The following is a 19,457-nucleotide window of genomic DNA, read 5'->3' as shown; positions in this document are numbered from 1 at the left end:
GAAAGCGTTGGCCTCACAGTTCTGAGGTCCTGCGTTAAATCCCGGACCTGTCTGTATGGAGTTTGCATGTTCTCCCCGTGTCTGCGTGACATTTCTCTGGTTTCCCCCCACATCCCAAAAACATACAACATTGATTGGACACTCTTAATTGCCCATAGGTGTGATTGTGAGTGCAGGTGTTTGTATTGATGTGCCCTGCAAATGGCTGGCAACCAATTCAGGGTGTACCCTGCATTCTACCGGTTGACAGCTGGAATAGGCTCCAGCACTCCCCGCAACCCTTGTGAGGATAAGCGGCTAAGGAAATGGATGGTTGGATGGATGGATGCCAAATTGATGGATGGATTTCTCGAATCTTCAAGATATTCTGTAATATCAAGAGTAAATGCTTCTTCACACTACAATTAATGGCTAGTTTAGAGAGTGATATAAAATATTTTAAAAAAATTGGTGGTTTGAAGAAAAGGCTATCAAACTTTGTTACCTTCTGAGATTAATAAATAATTTTGACATTCAGAGAGAAAAGATAAACAGTACAACTGCATTCTTTCATGGTACAAAATGTACAAAACTTGGGGTCGAGATGTTTTGCATCTCCATCCAACCATTTTCCGTACCACTTCTCCTCACATGTGCTGGCGCTGATTTGACCTGATTCTAGGTGAGTCGCGGGGTACACCCTGAACTTGTCACCAACAACTCACAGGGCTCACTTAGACAAGTATTTTCTACTCAGATTCAGCAACATACAATCAACCTAGACTGCATGTTTTTGGGAGGTGGGAGGAACCCAGAGTACCACAAGAAAATCCATGCAGGCACAGGAAGAATGAATGAATTAATGTGATTTATTGTCATCATACAGATTGTACAATGATATTGGAGAGCCTTTCCTGCTTTAGTAGACACATAAAAGCAAAATAAATACAAATAAATAAAACGAATAAGAATACAAATAAATAAAAATACATGTGTAAAATGGACTGCATAAAAAGTATTGCCCAAGATATTGAAATCAGCATGTCTGCATTAATAGCGCAAGATGAGGGTTCAGTATGGTGATGGATCTCAGAAAAAAAAAAAAAAAAGCTGTTCCCTTGTCTGTTGGTCTTTGCTTTTGCTCATCTGTACAGATGGCAGGAGATCAAACACTTGATAACCGGGGTGTGTAGAGTACTTAACAATGTTCTGAGCTCTGCTGAGGCACCGTTAAGAAGAAATATCTATCACAGAGGGTAGAGGGGAGGCAACAGTGCTCTGTGCTGCTTTGATTGTCCTCTGAAGGCTTGGTCTATCTGCCTCCGTGCAGCTTCCACACCAGATGCAGACACAGTATGTCAGCAGGCTGTCAACAGATGAGCGGTAGAAGGCCAGCTGGAACTTTGTGTCCAGGTTGTTTTACCTGTGAATTCTCAGGAGGTGAAGCTGCTGTAGAACCTTCTTAATGACCGCTGAGTTGTTGTCTGTCCAGAAGAGGTCCTCAGAAATAAGGACTCCTAGGAACCTGAATGGGCGGACTGGCTCCACACACTCACCATTGATAAAGAGGTTCAGTTCTGTTTGTACTGAAGTCCACAATGATTTCCTTTGTTTTTTGAAGTGCCAGATTGTTGTATGTGCACCAGGTTCTGAGCTTCACAAGCTCCTCTCTCCAGGGTGCCTCATCTCCCTTTGAGATCAGACCAACCAATGTTGTGTCGTCAGTGAATTTAAAGGTGATGTTATTTTGTGGACTGGGCTGCAGCTGAAAGTTTAGAGACAGTGCAAAAGGGGGCTTAGCAAGGAGCCCTGTGGTGAGCCGGTGCTCAATGTACGAGTGGAGGTAAAGTGGGAGCCAGTTCTCCAAGTCTGGGGTCTGTTAGTCAAGAAGTCCTTGATCCAGGTGCATCTGAGAGGAGGGAGGCCCAAGATGTCCAGTTTAAGCATCAAAATGTCCAGAATTATTGTGTTAAAGGATGAACTATAATCCACAAAGAGCATCCTAGCGTAGCTTTATGGTTGTTCCAGGTGACTCAACACAGCATACAGAGCTATGCCGATGGCATCCTATGTTGATCGATTCCACCGGTATTGGAAATGGTGGGAGATGAATTTGGGGGAGAGGCAGTCTTTCGTGTACTTGAGAACCAACCTCTCAAAGCACTTTATAATGACAGGTGTGAGGCCAACAGTGCAATAGTCATTGAGGCAAGTTAAGGATTTATTTTTGGGAATGAGAATGATTGTCATGTATTTCAAGCAAGTGGGGATGACTGCTTGGGCCAGTGAGAGGTTGAAGATCTTGCAGAAGATGCTGAACATGCTGGTGTGCACATCCTCTGAGCACCTTGCCTGGTTCACCGCCAGTAGCACATGTCTCACATTGTGCTCCTGTACAGTAAGTGGACAGTTACTGGAGCCTGGTGGGTTGTGGGGGGAGCACTGGACCAGCAGAGTGTCGCCAAGATGTTTCAAAGTGAGCAAAGAAGCTGTTGAGGTTCTCTACCAATAAATCTCGCTTGTGTCTTCTAGTGTCACATCACAGCCTCTGATGTTTGTGAGGCTATGTAGACGATTTAACACCTCCTGAGGTCTGTTGCTGGCAAGATAGGACTCCTTTTTGGCATTGTTGATCGCTTTTTTATGTTCAGCTCGAGCCATACTGTAAAGAAGTCTGTCACTTGACCTGAAGGCTGTGTTGCAGTCTCTAAGGAGCTAACCTGGCTGGTCATCCAGGGTTTCTGGTTTGGAAAAAAACTTAATGCTTTTCCTCACAGACACAGTTTCCATCCAGAACTTGATATAGTCCAGTACACCCACAGTGTATTGGTCCAGGTCCTGGTGTACAAAAAGGTCCTAGTGTATTTGTTGAAAGCAGTCTGAAGTTCAATGAGTGCAATTTTTGGCCAGGTTGTTACAGTCTTTGTGGAGCCCCTGGGGGTGTATCGACGGGGGTGGATCAAGGGATGAACAGCAGGGAGATGTGGTCTGACTCACTAATGTGAGGTAGGGGTGTGGTTCTGCAGCCGTTTTTGATGTTGGAGTACATGTGGAACTTTTGGAGTACAGTCTTCAGATTGGCATGCATGAACATGCAAACTCCACACAGCCAAGGCTGGATTTGAACCCAGGTCCTCAAAATTTTAGGCAGATGTGCTCACAAGTCGCATCCTGTGACACCTTGTTTCACAAATAGAGTAAAAAGCTGTCATGCCCACACGGAACAATGCTTCCATTCCTCCCATCTCCCCCATCAATGTATTCTTTCTGTCTTTTGCTCACAGTCCAAGCCATCTAAAAATACAGCCGTGTGATCAAAAAAAAGAAGCAGCATAAGGCCTGCAGACTGTCAGTCTTCCACGCAATTCCCGAGTATACATTGGAACACAAGAAGAAGTGTGCACATAGAGAGACACAACTGCCATCTGTGCCAAGCTGACTGGTGGTGGTAACATCCGCCTACACGCGCAGCGAGGACGTAAAACAAACAAGCGTGCAGAGCATCTCGTCCTGTTTGTCACCAGATATGTGAAGTGAGGACAGGCTTGAGGCAGCATGCTTTACGGCATTTTGGTAAAATTAACATGAGACAATAGCAAACACTGTCACCAGTGAGTTTAGATGGGCCATATAATCACCTTCCTAATAACTGCAATTGTTCCAGTGTTTTTTTTTATTTTTATTTTTTGCCGTAATCTTCTTTTGAGACTGGTCATCTCTGCGAAGATCGTCCACATCCTTACATGAATAGATCATGCAATCCTCCCCTGAAATAAAACTATTACTGAATCTGTTCAGTATTGTCGCCATAGTGGCGCAGCTGTAGAGCGTTGGCCTCATAGTTCTGAGGTCTGGGATTCAGATCTCTCCCATTTGGAGTTTGCCTGTTCTCCCCGTGCGTGAGTTTTCTCTGGGCACTCTGGTTTCCTCCCACATCCCAAAAACATGCATTAATTGTAGACTCTAAATTGCCCCTAGATGTCATTGTGAGTGTGATTGTTGTCTGTATCAATGGTCCCTGCAATTGGCTGGCAACCAGTTCAGGATGTATGCTGGCTCCTACCCGATGACAGCCGGGAAAACTGCAGCACTCCCACGACCCTTGTGAGGGACTCAGAAAATGGATGGATGGATGAATAGATTCAATATTTGGTTCTGTTTTGGCATTTTCTTGGGAAAAAAGTACTTAGGGTCTTAGAATATGAAGAAAACCTTTTTTATCAGGTTGTAGAAAAGGTTTTTAAATTACTTTAGTTACTTCAAGATATTTCTGGTTCAGAAGAACAGGTTTTAAAATGATAACCAAATTAACATTTATTTCAGAAGTAGGAAAAAGAAATACATTTAGATCCATATATTAGAGATGTGTAGAAATAAAGTTGGTGTAACCAACATATACCTGCCTTGCTTTTGTTATACTGTTGGGTGCATTTATGACAAGATAAAGTAAAATGAATGCACAATTTTACAGTTTGACACTGTCTAATGGAAAAAAAACATTGTGTTCTTCTCTGTCTGAGCTTTTTCGCTCTTACAATGAATACTTTAAGTGGCCAGGGCTTAATGTCAATCTATTAACAGTCTGATCAGATGGGGTCACGTACCAGTATGAGTCTGCATATGCATACTGGCCCACATGGAGGAAAAAAAGCCAACAAACATCCATGTATCTGCAGTATAGGCACGGTGGTTGGCTCGTTAGAGTGTCAGCCTCACAGTTTTGACGACTAGGCTTCAAATTGCGGCTCCACCTGTGTAGCGTTTGCATGTTCAACCAGTGTCTGCATGGATTTTCTCCAAGCACACTGGTTTCCTCCCACATCCCCCCAAAAAAATGCATTAATTAAGGACTCTAAATTATCAATGACTGTTTGTTTTGATGTGCCCTGCAATTGGCTGGCAACCAGTTTAGGGTGTACCCCACCTCCTGCCCGTAAACAGCTGGGATGGGCTCCAGCACTCCCGGAACCCTTGTGAAGATAAGTGGCTCAGGAAATTGATGGATCTAGGGTATATTTAACCTTTCCCAAAATATTTCACACAAAGAATTAAGGCATCAATATGATTTTAACAAGGGCGCTATGGTGGCGCATCTGTAGAGCGTCGGCTCATAGTTCTGAGGACTGGGCTGCATGGGTTTTCTCCGGGCATGCATGCATGCATTAATTGGAGACTGTAAATTGCCCGAAGGTATGATTGTGAGTGCGACTTGTCTATCTCTATGTGCCATGCAATTGACTGGCAACCAGTTCAGGGTTTACCCTGCCTCTTGCCCGCAACCGCAACCCTCGTGAGGATAAGCGCCTCAGAAAATGGATGGATGAGTTTAAGAAAGCTTTGGGGCTCTTTATTCTACAGTTACATCTGGACTGATCAAACACCCTACACAATATACATATATATATATACACACACACACACACATATAATGAATTTATTTATTTATTCTTCTGAGAATCAGCGCTGAGAATAGAAAGTTTAGGTGAGGACTTGGTCGTCATAATAATAGAACCCTGGTGTTGGTTAATTTTAATTATACACTAACGTCAATGACTCATTAAACATCACACAATCTGGTGTAATTTCTGATTAGTCACTGCATTTATTTTTGATACCTTTAATCTCATGTTTGCTACTTTTTCTGTGTTTAAACTTCATCTGCATCCTAAATCAAAATACATAACTTTGGCCCAGTTAAAGCAAACATCAAAATGGTATGTATTAATATCACCAAGTAGCTGTTTTCCGTTGTTATTGCTGCTTTCATGTTATTTTGGGATTCTTACTCATTGCAGGGACAAACCGTTAAAGTGTGGCGAGTGAATGCTGCACCCACAAAAAAGAGAACAAGATTGAGAGAGAGAGAGAGAGAGAGAGAGAGAGAGAAACATGGCTATGTAGATGAGTAAAGGGAAAAAAAATAAAGCAGTGATCTGATGTGGGGGATGGAACACAGCAGAAACCCAGACTGGAAGGAAAAACCAATGAGGCCTCCAGATGCTTATTTTTTTTTCTGGCAATTGTGCTTTTGTTCCCTTGAACTGTATTCTTGTTAAAATAATTGTTGTTCGTGGCAAAGGAGTCCTACAACATCCCCCACAATGTACACTATAAGGATCAAATTAAAGAAAGCAGCTTATCCAAACAGGTAAAAGCATCTTTATATATCGGGTATTATTGTTTTTATACACAATATAGAGTCTCAGAAAAACTTCCTTCAAAGTATGCGTCATTATTTTTCTATGTGTTCGACTGACCCTAGTTACTGGATACAGGTTTTTAATATAGTAATACGTTTAGAATTACAAAAAAACACACTTTTAGATCTTATAGAATATAACGTGCATCATAGAATACACTTTATTCAATACACTATGCATAAAGTGGGCTTCTGTCCATTGAATATTTGCATCCAATGCACCAAGAGTCATCCAGACACCTATTTTCGTGCTTAATGTGAATGCACACCAGTTCAATGCTTTTGGTGTTCAGTTGCACAAAAAGTCTCATGTTTTGAATTTATGGATTCCACTTTCCCCAAGATCAGGAGCGGCCTACCAGTTAGAGATGAAAAACCTTATTTTTTACTGTGTTATGGCAAAGAGCCACATCATACACTTCAAAGAGCCAAAGAGACATATCATAGACACAAACATCATTCCCTCCTCACACACCTACCTTTGCTCAGCCAGATTTATTGTAAATGTTACACACCAACATGATAGCAAGAAAAATTGACTCCTACAGAGTACCAAGACCACAAGCCAGTAATTTGAATGAAAAAAAAAATAATAATAATAATAATTGTTTTCAACAAAGTCTTGTCTTGTATGCCGCAATTCCCATCTAATCAATCACTAAAATACTCACAGGATTGGAGGTCTGAGTGCAACTGTGATTCAGTAGCCATGCTAATGTCCGATATTCTCTGTTCAACAGTGTGGCAGGACAATTGAAGGTCTTATAGCATTTGTTGAAGATTTTTGTTTTCAGGACACAAGATTTCAGTAACATCACTGAGGGATTTTAAATCCACTACACCACAGGTTGATAGGGGTTAGAATAACCGCCAGAGGCGAGTTGAGATAAGAGAAAAAATTATCCGAGGGGACCAGTTCACATCATGCTACAGTGTGCCACTGATGGCGCACCCTTCAGCGGTCACCGAAGTACATTTTCCCGCTAAATTTCAAAGGAGGGAAAATTGCCCCCGTGGTGCAGCTGCTGGCCTTTATGCTGACTCTAAGGCTGCTTCTATGAAATGTCAGTGTGAATTATCCTCTCCCGACTAAGGGGCCATGAAAAAGGGCATATATTTGATTAGCACCTGGCAGTTCAGGGAGACAGGGTTTTCAGAAAATTTTGCGAAATGCCCACAGCATCTGGAAGCTGAACATCTCAATACTTAATGAATTTGAATGAATACTTTGCTTTTTTTTTTTTAAATTTATCATTGTCTGGTTCGTTAACAAAGGTCTTTTCTCTTATGGTTCAAATTTAGGACACTTTTTTGTCTCTATTCTTCATTTTTAAGTCCTTTTCCTTTTGCAATTCAGAGGTTTTACTAAGTCAGAGTGAAACATTGTATTGTACTTGAAGTTTGCATATATTTATAAAATACACTGGCTGAAATAAATAACACGTCACCATTCTTCCCATTACTATTTCTCTTGCTAATAACCTGAATTTTTTTCTAGATGTTGGGAAAAACACAGGTAAACCATACAAACAAAAAGAAATTAGTGTGTAAAAATCAGTTGAAGTGACACAGGGAAAAAACATTGAACAATGAAAAAAAGGGAGGTGCAAAAAGGCTTGCAAAGCCAGGACAACACAGATTTCCTATCAACAATTGAACAGCAATCCAGCTCGTAGTCATTGAAAATGAATGTCATCTGGTTCAACCCAAACTGATGGCCTACAAAAGGGTCTCATTGGCAAAGTGTGAGTTAAGACACATCTCATGATGGATAAGAGCAAAGACCTGTCTCTTTGAATAACATTACAATGCCATTGGTTACATGGGCGTAGCTTAAGTTTCTGAACATTCCAGTAAGCACAGTTGGAGGCATAATACGTAAATGGAAAGCCAATCATACCAATCAATTTGTCTCAATTAGGTGTTCCTTCCTGGATTTATGACATAGAAGTGAAAAGAATAATCAAAAGAGTTGTCCAAGAGAAGAACCACCTGTGGAGTGCTTCAAAATGATGTGGAATTAGCAGGTACTGTTATCATAAGGAAAGATTTGTGTAATGTACCCTGCCGCCATGGTCTGTATCGATGCACACTACACAAGATCCCATTGTTGTGAAAAAAAAAAAAAGCATGGCAAAGCTCGTTGAAAGATTGTTGAAAAACATTTGGGCAAGGCCGTTATATACTGGGAGAATATAATGTGGTCAGATGAGAGCAAAATTGAACTGTTTGGCTGCCATAATTCACACCACGTTTGGAGAAGAAATGGCACTGCACATCACCTTAAAAACAACACATCAGTAGTAATGTTCAGAGGTGTGTCATGAGCAAGTCTGGACCACGGCCAAGAAGCGGGTGGCCTCGCCACCGCTCTGGGCGATGTCACCTCTGACACCTGTTATCGGCCACAGCTGTTTTCCATGTGGACTCTAATTAGACCATTTTATATTATATTATTTATTATTATATAATATTATATTTAAGTTTGGAGTTTTGTCACTGGCATTTCCAGTTCATTGCCTTGTGTTAGTGTGTTACGTTCACTGCCAGTAGGATTCTCCACCACTGAGAGTAAGTCTAGTGTTGAGCTATCCTTGTCACAGCAATTCTGTGTCCTTCGGTTAATCCAATCCTGTTAAGCTTGTTACTCTGCCCCATAGTCATCGGACCTTGCTGGATGTATTTTTGGATCCTGCCTAGCCAAGCGTTGTTGTGCCTCTGCCTTGTTATGGACTGCTTTTTGGTATCGATCCGCTTCTGAAATAAAACCACGTCTAACATCATGTCCTCATCTTGGAGTCTTGCATTTGGGTCCGCCCCCACACCGTTGGTTCGTGATAGAGGTGGGGACATGATGGTTGGGGCTCCTCAGCAAATTGTACTGGTAAACTTCATATGACTGAAGGAAGAATCAATGGGCAAATGTATTGAGACATTCTTGACAAAAATCTGCGGCCATCTATGAGAAGTATGAAAATGCAATGAGGGTGGACATTTCAGCAAGATAATGACAACCAAGGAAATTCTCAATTAGTTTGCTGCTAGAATGGTTCAGCCAATTATCTAACTTGAATTCAATCAAAAATCTCTGGAAAGAACGAAAACTCAAGGTTCATAAAAGAAGCACACCAAATCTTCAAGATTTGAAGACTCCTTGTGTGAAGCAATGGGCCAAAATCACACCAGAACACTGCTTCTGACTAGTTTCTCCATAGAGGAGACATCTTGAAGATGTCATTGCAAACAAAGGCTTTTGTACCAACTAATAAATGAATAACATTTGGCATGTTAAATACTTTTCACTATGTCATTTTATACCTTTACACACAAAATGTCTTATCTTATCTTAGTTTATTTGTTGTACTTTCTTTGTATGTATAGATGTATTAGTTGTTCCCAACTTCTTCTTTTCCTTTCGGCTTGTGCCATTAGGGGTCGCCACAGCGTGTCATCTTTTGCCATCTTAGCCTGTCTTCTGCATCTTCCTCTCTAACTCCAACTGCCCTCATGTCTTCCCTCACTACATCAATAAACCTTCTCTTTGGTCTTCCTCTTGCTATTTTGCCTGGCAGCTCCGTGCCCAGCACCCTTCTACCAATATACTCACTCTCTCGCCTCTGAACATGTCCAAACCATCGAAGTCTGCTCTCTCGAATCTTGTCTCCACAACATCCAACTTTGGCTGTCCCTCTAATGAGCTCATTTCTAATCCTATCCAACCGGATCACTCCGAGCGAGAACCTCAACACCTTCATTTCTGCTACCTCCAGTTCTGCTTCCTGTTGTTTCTTCAGTGCCACTGTCTCTAATCCGTACATCATGGCTGGCCTCACCACTGTTTTGTAAACCTTGCCCTTCATCCCAGCAGAGACTCTTCTGTCACATAACACACCAGACACCATTCGCCGGCTGTTCCAACCAGCTTGGACCCGTTTCTTCACTTCCTTACCACACTCACCATTGCTCTGTATTGTTGACCCCAAGTATTTGAAGTCCTCCACCCTCGCTATCTCTTCTCCCTGTAGCCTCACTCTTCCCCCTCCACTTTTCTCAGTCACGCACATATATTCTGTTTTACTTCGGCTAATCTTCATTCCTCTCCTTTCCAGTGCATGTCTCCATCTTTCTAATTGTTCCTCTGCATGCTCCCTGCTCTCACTGCATATCACAATATCATCTGCGAACATCATGGTCCAAGGGGATTCCAGTCTAACCTCATCTGTCAGCCTATCCATTACCACTGCAAACAGGAAGGGGCTCAGAGCTGATCCCTGATGCAGTCCCACCTCCACCTTAAATTCCTCTGTCACACCTAAGGCACACCTCACCATTGTTCTGCTGCCATCATACATGTCCTGTACTATATTAACATACTTCTCTGCCACACCAGACTTACGCATGCAGTACCACAGTTCCTCTCTTGGTACTCTGTCATAGGCTTTCTCTAGATCCACAAAGACACAACGTAGCTCCTTCTGACCTTCTCTGTACTTTTCCACGAGCATCCTCAAGGCAAATAATGCATCTGTGGTACTCTTTCTAGGCATGAAACCATACTGTTGCTCGCAGATACTTACTTCTGTCCTGAGTCTAGCCTCCACTACTCTTTCCCATAACTTCAGTGTGTGGCTCATCAACTTTATTCCTCTATAGTTCCCACAGCTCTGAACATCCCCTTTGTTCTTAAAAATGGGAACTAGAACACTTTTCCTCCATTCTTCAGGCATCTTTTCGCCCGCTAGTATTCTGTTGAATAAGTTGGTGAAAAACTCCACAGCCATCTCTCCAAATTGCTTCCATACCTCTACCGGTATGTCATCAGGACCAACTGCCTTTCCATTTTCCATCCTTTGTAGTGCCTTTCTGACTTAATCATTTCCACTTCCTGGTCCTTCACTCTTGCCTCTTCAACTCTTCTTCCCTCTCATTTTCTTCATTCATCAACTTCTCAAAGTATTCTTTCCATCTATTTAGCACACTACTGGCACCAGTCAACACATTTCCGTCTCTATCCTTAATCACCCTAATCTGCTGCACATCCTTCCCATCTCTATCCCTCTGTCTGGCCAACCTATAGAGATCCTTTTCTCCTTCTTTCGTGTCCAACCTGGTGTGGATGTCTTCATATGCCTCTTGGTTAGCCTTTGCCACCTCTACCTTTGCCCTACGTCGCATCTCGATGTACTCCTTTCGCCTCTCCTCAGTCCTCTCAGTGTCGCACTTCTTCTTCGCTAATCTCTTTCCTTGTATGACTCCCTGTATTTTGGGGTTCCACCACCAAGTCTCCTTCTCCCCTTTCCTACCAGATGACACACCAAGTACTCTCCTGCCTGTCTCTCTGATCACCTTGGCTGTCGTCGTCCATTCTTCCGGGAGCTTCTGCTGTCCATCGAGAGCCTGTCTCACCTCTTTCCGGAAGGCCGTACAACATTCTTCCTTTCTCAGCTTCCACCACATGGTTCTCTGCTCTACCTTTGTCTTCTTAATCTTCCTACCCACCACCATCCTATGCTGTCGAGCTACACTCTCCCCTACCACTACAATACAGTCAGTAATCTCGTTCAGATTACATCTTCTGCACAAAATATAATCCACCTGCGTGCTTCTACCTCCACTCTTGTAGGTCACTATATGTTCCTCCCTCTTCTGGAAATAAGTGTTCACTACAGCCATCTCCATCCTTTTTGCAAAGTCCACCACCATCTGTCCCTCAAAGTTCCTTTCCAGGATGCCATACTTACCCATCACTTCTTCATCGCCCCTGTTGCCTTTACCAATATGTCCATTACAATCTGCATCAATCACAACTCTCTCGCTGTCTGGGATGCTCAGAACTACTTCATCTAGTTCCTTCCAGAATTTCTCTTTAAACTCTAGGTCACATCTTACCTGTGGGGCATAGCCGCTAACCACATTATACAGAACACCCTTAATTTCAAATTTTAGTCTCATCACTCGATCTGATACTCTTTTCACCTCCAAGACATTCTTAGCCAGCTCTTTCTTTAAAATAACCCCTACTCCATTTCTCTTCCCATCTACTCCGTGGTAGAATAATTTAAACCCTCCTCCTAAACTTCTAGCCTTACTACCTTTCCACCTGCTCTCTTGGCTGCACAGTACATCAACCTTTCTCCTAATCATCATGTTAACCAACTCCGGAGCTTTTCCTGTCAAAGTCCCAACATTCAAAGTCCCGACACTCAGTTGTAAGCACTGTGCATTCCTTTTTTTCTTCTGACGTTGGATCCGGTTTCCTCCTTGTCTTTGGTTGTTCCCAACATCTGGTGAAAATTTCATGTTCATAGCACATTTTGAAATACATTTAGTGAGAAAAATTATGATTTGTTAAAGACACATTTCAGCTGCTACAAGCCACCTGTACTAATATAATCATAAAACAAACTATCATAACTTCACTACACAACTATAACCCAATGACCAATGATTAGGATATGCTTATGATTAACACATGCATTGTCATGACTTCATGGTAAAATTGTACTACACTATTTACGTTTATTTGTTTCTGTTGGTTGTCAAACTAAGTCTACCTGACTTGGCCGCTAATGAAACTGTGGATTCAGTCAGCACAAAATTATATGAAATCACTTTGAATTGATTAATTTCCTACAGAATAAAAAAATAAAAACTCCTTAAGAGTTGGAGGGACTTACCGTCTGACAACACATTCTCTACAAATGGCATTTTTGTATTTAAAGTTTGCAGATATCAATAACTTTCAAAAATTCCAAGAAAATTCCAGGCTCAATGATTTACAGCTAGTCATTCCTCCTTGGTTTATATCCAATCCTTTCCTTGCTACGCACATGTTTAAGAACTCTGGACCTGAGAATGAGCACAGATGAACCTAGGCATGAAAAGAGTTTTATTCAAAAAGGAGACTACTGCCCCAGGTTTTCCTATTTTTGGACCTTTTGTTATTAAAACTGTTACCCTGCCACCCACTACATTTGTTTGCCTTTTTTGTGCAAATATATTTTTTGAGCATCCCCAACACTCCTTAGCTGTGCTCGGGGCCAACTGCCTTTCATCTGCACTCCACAACAATGAACCCCTTCAATGAGAGAATGACCAGAGCCAACAAAAATCCACCACCATCAGTGACTTAACTATGCAACCATCCATTTTCTTTGCCGCTTCTCCATAGCTGTCTTGACCGCCAGCAGTTCGCGATCCCCTACATCGTAGTTTCTCTCTGCCGGGGTTAGCTTCCTAGACAGGAATGCACACTGGTGGATCCTTCCGTCTTTGGGACTCCTCTGCGACAAAATGGCTCCGATTCCCGAGTCCGACGCGTCCACCTCCACCACGAACTGGCGATCTGGATTTATTCAAGGCCTCCTGGCAGATCCTGGACCATTCGAAAACGTTTTGCGGAGAGGTGAGGGCGTGCAGAGGCTGAAGTTCCGCATGAACTTGCTGTAAAAATTTGCGAAGTCAATGAACCTCTGCACGTCCCTCCTGCTGGCGGGGGTGGCCCACTGAAGCACCACGTCAATCTTCCCGGGATCCATCCCTATCTCCCCATCTGCCATTATGAAGCCCAGAATGGACACGGATGCTCGGTGGAACTCGCACTTCTCCCATTTCACGAACAGCTGGTGCTGCAAGAGACGCTGGAGCACCTCACTGACCTGTCGGATATGGGAGGTCAGGTCTGCTGAAAAGATGAGAATGTCGTCAAGGTATACAAATATGTTTTTGTTCAGGAACTCCCAAAGCACATCATTAATAGAGTTTTGGAAGACGGCCGTGGCATTGGTCAGTCCGAAGGTCATCACAAGATACACGTAATGCCTCGTGGGAGTGTTGAAAGTCGTCTTCCATTCGTCGCCGTCCCGGATCCGCACAAGATGATACGCACTGCGCAAGTCCATCTTAGTGAAGATCCAGGCTCCTTTGAGGAGTTCAAATGCTGTAGCGATTAAGGGCAAGGGGTACCTGTTCTTGACCGTGATGTCATTCAATCCTCGTTAGTCGATGCAGGGTCGTAAAGTGGAATCCTTCTTCTTAACGAAAAAAAAGCCTGCACCGGCTGGTGAGGATGACGGACGGGCAAATGAGTCCGGTTGCCAGCGGCTCCTCGACGTAATCCCTCATTGCCTAGTGCTCCGGTCCTTCGATTGCACAGTTATAAGACCGATCTGGCGGCAGAAATTTTGCCTTGGACTCAGAAAAATGCAATGCAAACTCCACACAGGCTATGCCGGGATCGCTGATCATTGACCACGGACTGAATAAAGGCTTTCTGTACACTACCTGCTTGCCTCTGGAGCTGTGCATTTGAGTCTGCCCTCAAGCCTCGTTCGTTACACCTCCTGCTGGGTGTGAATGATTGTTTGTCTCTATGTGCCCTGCAATTGGCTGACAAGTGGTTCAGGGTGTACCCTGCCTCCCGCTCAAAGATAGCTGGGACAGGCTTCACCACTCCTGCAATGCTTGTGAGGATAAGCAGCTCAGATAATGGATGATCAACCTTAAACTATTCAGATTTTCTTTTTAACAACGCATAAATGTAATTTTATCCCTTTTTAAAAAGTCTTTCAGTTATCACCACAAGTATAACTCAAACTGTAATTCTCTTCGGTGTGAAATCCCCTTTTTTCTTCGCAGAAAGATGAAGAGTTTTAACATGGTGAAAACAGCTGATTGTTGTGTGTTCATATACTTCATAATGAGTAAAATCAAATCGCTGAAAACACTGTCCCTGCATAAATGTTTGTTGTTGCCATTTTTGTGTTTACCACTTTGACTGCTCATCAAACCCCTTGTCCTGTAGAGCCAGTCAGTATGCTAAGAATTCAGGATCTTCACAATCTGCCAAACTTTCAAACCTGCCAAATGCTCCAATTAAATAAAAATCGCTGGTGGAAGATCACTATCTCTTCTATTATCAATACATTGGTCAACAATTCAATCTTCTTCTTGGGATCTTTTCTGCTTGGACTTGACAGAAGAATCTGGCCATTCAGTAAACCAAAGATTTTGAGGTGTTCGGTCCTCGAAGCCTTCTACACCAATATAGCCATGTACTAGAGGAGATCCTCTCTGCATGTGATTGCTATTTGTGTGGAATCAAGTCCATCTCTCAGTTAATCTTTTTTCACTACCTGCTTTCGTCTCTCTGACCAAAACTGATGCAATGGAACCATATAGTTGACCCCATGCCAAGTAGTCTGGAGATAAATACAATGAAACATAACATTTTAGCCCAACACACCCAAGTTTAAGTGGACAGACTGAATTTCTTTATTAAATAAATAAGTCTATTCGACAACGTGTTTAAACACTCTGGGCTTTCTCATTGAGATGACAGGTCAGCCCACTGATACAGAGCCCCCCCCCACCCCTTTTTTTTTTTTAGCCCAATAAGACTGACTCACAATCTTAGCAAAATGCACATGGGATGATTCCTCATGAGTCTCAAGGGAGGACCAAACAGCCAACTGTTTCCTCAACTGTGGCAAGTCAGGTCTGATCTTTACCACTCCTTCAGTGTGTCGCAAAATGTCATTTAACTGACTGAAACTAGTAAAAATTCTTATGAGCACGGTCAAGATCCTGACATCTCGTGCTTTTCCCTGTCATACCATAACTTGGACAAAAAGTACAGAAGGTCAGCAACTTGGTGACTGAGGAGAGCTTTTTGGATGTCAGTTGGGCCTCCCTTTCGACAGCCTTGATTCGCCCGTGACCAGAGGACTTGATGGACAATTTTTAGATCAAGTAATTTCTATGACTCCACCCTTCTTCCTGCTTTTGTCAGGTAAACATATTGAATTCACTATCAATATATATTTTTTTCATATTCTAATAGATTATCTTGCCTGCAGTGCTCCTTAGTCCCATTTGAATACCAAAACCACCATCTTGTTGGAGCACTCAGTGAGTGCTTTACATCATCTGTATGATGCATTGAGCTATTGCCCTGAGGCATTGTTCCTGGTTTTTGCAACTTCCTATACCCTTGAAGAATGTTTTTTTTTTCCTCAAGGGTGAAGGATCTGACTCAACTCTTGTTTCAGGTTATCTGGAAAAAAAAAACAATACATTGTTACACTTCTTTGGTCCACTCTCAATTCTCTACAAAGAGTAAAATTTTTTTACAAAAAACAATCTGTGCAGAGTCACTGATGGCGTAGTGGTGCACATGCCTGACTTTGGTGCGGGCAACTTGGGAATGATTCCCGCTCAGCGATGGTGTCGATATGTGTGCCTTGTGACTGACTGACTACCATTTCAGGGTGTTGTCTACTTTTTGCCCGAAGTTAGCTGGGATTGGCTCCAGCACTCCCATGGCACTTGTGAGGATAAGCGGCTTGGAAAATGGATGGATGGACAACTTTCACAATATATAGGATCGTGTTTTGGTTTTGTGGAATTGAATCTTCAAACACCTCCTGGTCACTTTCTTTGTCATTGGATTTAATTACTCCAGGGCCTCACTGAGATTGTTACATGAAGTTCTAGAAGACATGCACTGCATGCAGATTTACTCTAGATGACATCCAAGACCCATTCTTAACACATTCAGGGAGTCTAAGCAAAAGTCCAACTCGTAGAAGAAAAAGCCTTTTTGTCGAGGTAGAAGAGAATATAATCATTTGATATTTGATATAAAGGAAAATAATCATTGTATATTTTTGAAACAAATGAAAGTGTAATGCACACTTGTTCTACGGCAGTTACTATAATTTAGAAGCATGAAAAAAGCAATATGCCTTTGTAAGCTTGTACTGCAAGGACGCCCCCAAAGATATATGCGTATTAGATTTCGACATTTTCATCTAATAAAGAGCACAAATTTACCTTTCTTCGCTGGAATTCTTATTTCCAAAAACAGCAACAATCATGTATCGATATGAAATGTTCTCCCTCTGGCCAGAGTCACAGTCCATTCAGGTTTTGAAATGACTAAAAACAGATAACTAAGAAAAACAAGACTTTCATTCAGCCCATCATATCTTACTGTGGCTGTGCCGGTGACTGTCTGATTGCTGAGGTCTGATCCATTCTGGTCACTGTGGCTTTGTGTAGATTGGTACACATTGAGTGGATGGTCACTGCCAGAGGCCTGAACCCCAGAATAGTCTTGAGGTGTTGGGTGCTGGTGTGAATGTGGATGGGAGTGTGGATGTGGGTGGGGGTGTGAAGCTGTGAACTCGGTGGTAATGCCATTCTGGGGAGGAGGGGCAAACTGGGCTGATGTGTAAGTCTGGGCCATGGATGGATCTGGGGGTGTTGGTGTGTCCTGGTTAGCCTGTATAGAGAAAAACAGAAACAAATTTAATGAAAAACACACTGTATAGGTATAATCTGAGATTTGGGATGGGAATTTCACTACGTCTTTCATCAACTATGGGAAAAAAATGACCAGTTAATTAATCGTGTGTTTTTTTTTTTTAATATTTAATCTTATTTGGAATCCATTCATCCTTTTCTTGGCGGTTTATCCTCACAAGGTTTGCTGGGAGTGCTGGAACCTATCCCACCTGTCAACGGGCAGGTACGTCCTGAACTGGTTGCCAGCCAATCACAGGGCACATCGAGACAAACACCCGCAATCACAATCACACCTAGGGGCAATTTAGAGGGTCCAAAGAATGTTGCATGTTTTTGGGATGTGGGAGGAAACCGGAGTGCTCGGAGAAAACAAATGCAGGTACTGGGAGGACATGCAAACTCCACACAGGGAGGGCTGGGAATGAACCCGAGTCTTCAGAACGGTGAGGCCAATGCTTTCCAGCTGAGCCACTGTGCCACACTCTCATTTGTGATGTGATAATCACTTTCAAACATTCCTAACTCCTAATTCAACACCAGAAAAAAAGATAACCAGTGGAGCATAGATTCCGCTCAACTTCCCAGATTTGCGAAATCTTATTTAGATGTTAAAAGACTTAACCTTGACCTTAACTTTAACATAGATTAGGTAGTATGTAAATTGTGTATCTTGTGTGCTTGCTTTTTTTATTTACTTCTTCTTTTTGACTATGTGCAGCTCGTTGGGCAGGTGAAAGTTTAGTGGGATGGCCGGGTCTTGGTAGATTTGCAGTAGTCTGATACTCCTCCCACTTCAATATGATTGCTTGCACAGTGCTCCTTGATATGGAAATGTTTTTGTAATCCGGCTTTAAACTTCTCCAAAACAATATCTCAGACCTGCCTGGTGTGTTCCTTTCCAGTCCATGCCTCAATCTTTCGAATTGTTCCTCCACCTGATCCGTGCTTTCACTGCACTGCACAATGTCATCTGCAAACATCATGTCCAAGGGGATTCCATTCTGACCTCATCTGTCACCTCACCACTGTTCTGATGCCCTCATACATGTCCTGTACTATTCTAACATATGTATTTCTCAGCCACACCAGACTTGCCAATGAAGTATCACAGTTCATAAGCGTTCTCTAGATCCACAAAGACACAATGTACCTCTTTCTGACCTCTGTAGTTTTCAATTAGCATCCCCAAGGCAAATAATGCATCTGTGGTACCCTTTCTAGGCATGAAACCATTCTGTTGCTTGCAGATACTGATTTCTGTCCTGAGTCTACCCTCCACTACTCTTTCCCATAACTTCATTATGTGGCTCATCAACTTTATTCCTCTATAGTTGCCATAGCTCTGCAAGTCACCTTTGTTCTTAAAAATGGGAACTGGCACACTTTTCCTCCATTCTTCAGACGTCTTCTTGCCTGCTAGTATTCTGTTGAATAAGTTGGTCAGAAACTCCACAGCCACCTCTCCAAATTGCTTCCATACCTCCACCGGTATGTCATCAGGACCAACTGCCTTTTCATTTTTCATCCTTTGTAGTGACTTTCTAACTTCCACCTTGCTAATCATAGCAACGTCCAGGTCCTTTACACTTGCCTCTTCGACTCTTCCTTGTCTCTCATTTTCTTCATTCATCAACTTGTCAAAGTATTCTTTCCATGTATTCAGCATACTATTGGCACCAGTCAACACCTTTCCATCTCTATCCTTAATCACCCTTACCTGCTGCACATCCTCCTCATCTCTATCGTTCTCTCTGGCCAACCTGTAGACACTCTTTTCTGCTTCTTTTGTTTCCAACCTGGTTTACATTGTCGTCATATGCCTCTTATTTAGCCTTCACCACCTCTACCTTTGCCTTATGTCGCATCGCAATGTAGTCCGTTCGCCTCTTCTCAGTCCTCTCAGTGTCCCACTTCTTCTTCGCTGATCTCTTTCCTTGTATGACTTCCTGTATTTTGGGGTTCCACCACCAGG

The 19,457-nt window shown here is 42.6% G+C and overlaps 1 protein-coding gene across 2 annotated transcripts in view; it reads right to left on the bottom strand.

Annotated features, from left to right (window-relative positions):
* Nucleotides 1–19,457, bottom strand: part of rbfox1 (RNA binding fox-1 homolog 1) — a 184,961-nt gene that overhangs the window by 98,390 nt on the left and 67,114 nt on the right. For both annotated transcript variants that reach the window (XM_061847146.1, XM_061847148.1), the window contains exon 2: nt 17,172–17,462. In XM_061847146.1, coding sequence (XP_061703130.1) covers nt 17,172–17,462 — 291 coding nt within the window. The remainder of the gene's footprint in view (nt 1–17,171; nt 17,463–19,457) is intronic.

The sequence above is a fragment of the Syngnathoides biaculeatus genome, chromosome 16 (assembly GCF_019802595.1).
Source record: "Syngnathoides biaculeatus isolate LvHL_M chromosome 16, ASM1980259v1, whole genome shotgun sequence".
Lineage (NCBI taxonomy): Eukaryota > Metazoa > Chordata > Actinopteri > Syngnathiformes > Syngnathidae > Syngnathoides > Syngnathoides biaculeatus.
This window is presented reverse-complemented; position numbering and strand designations above follow the sequence as displayed.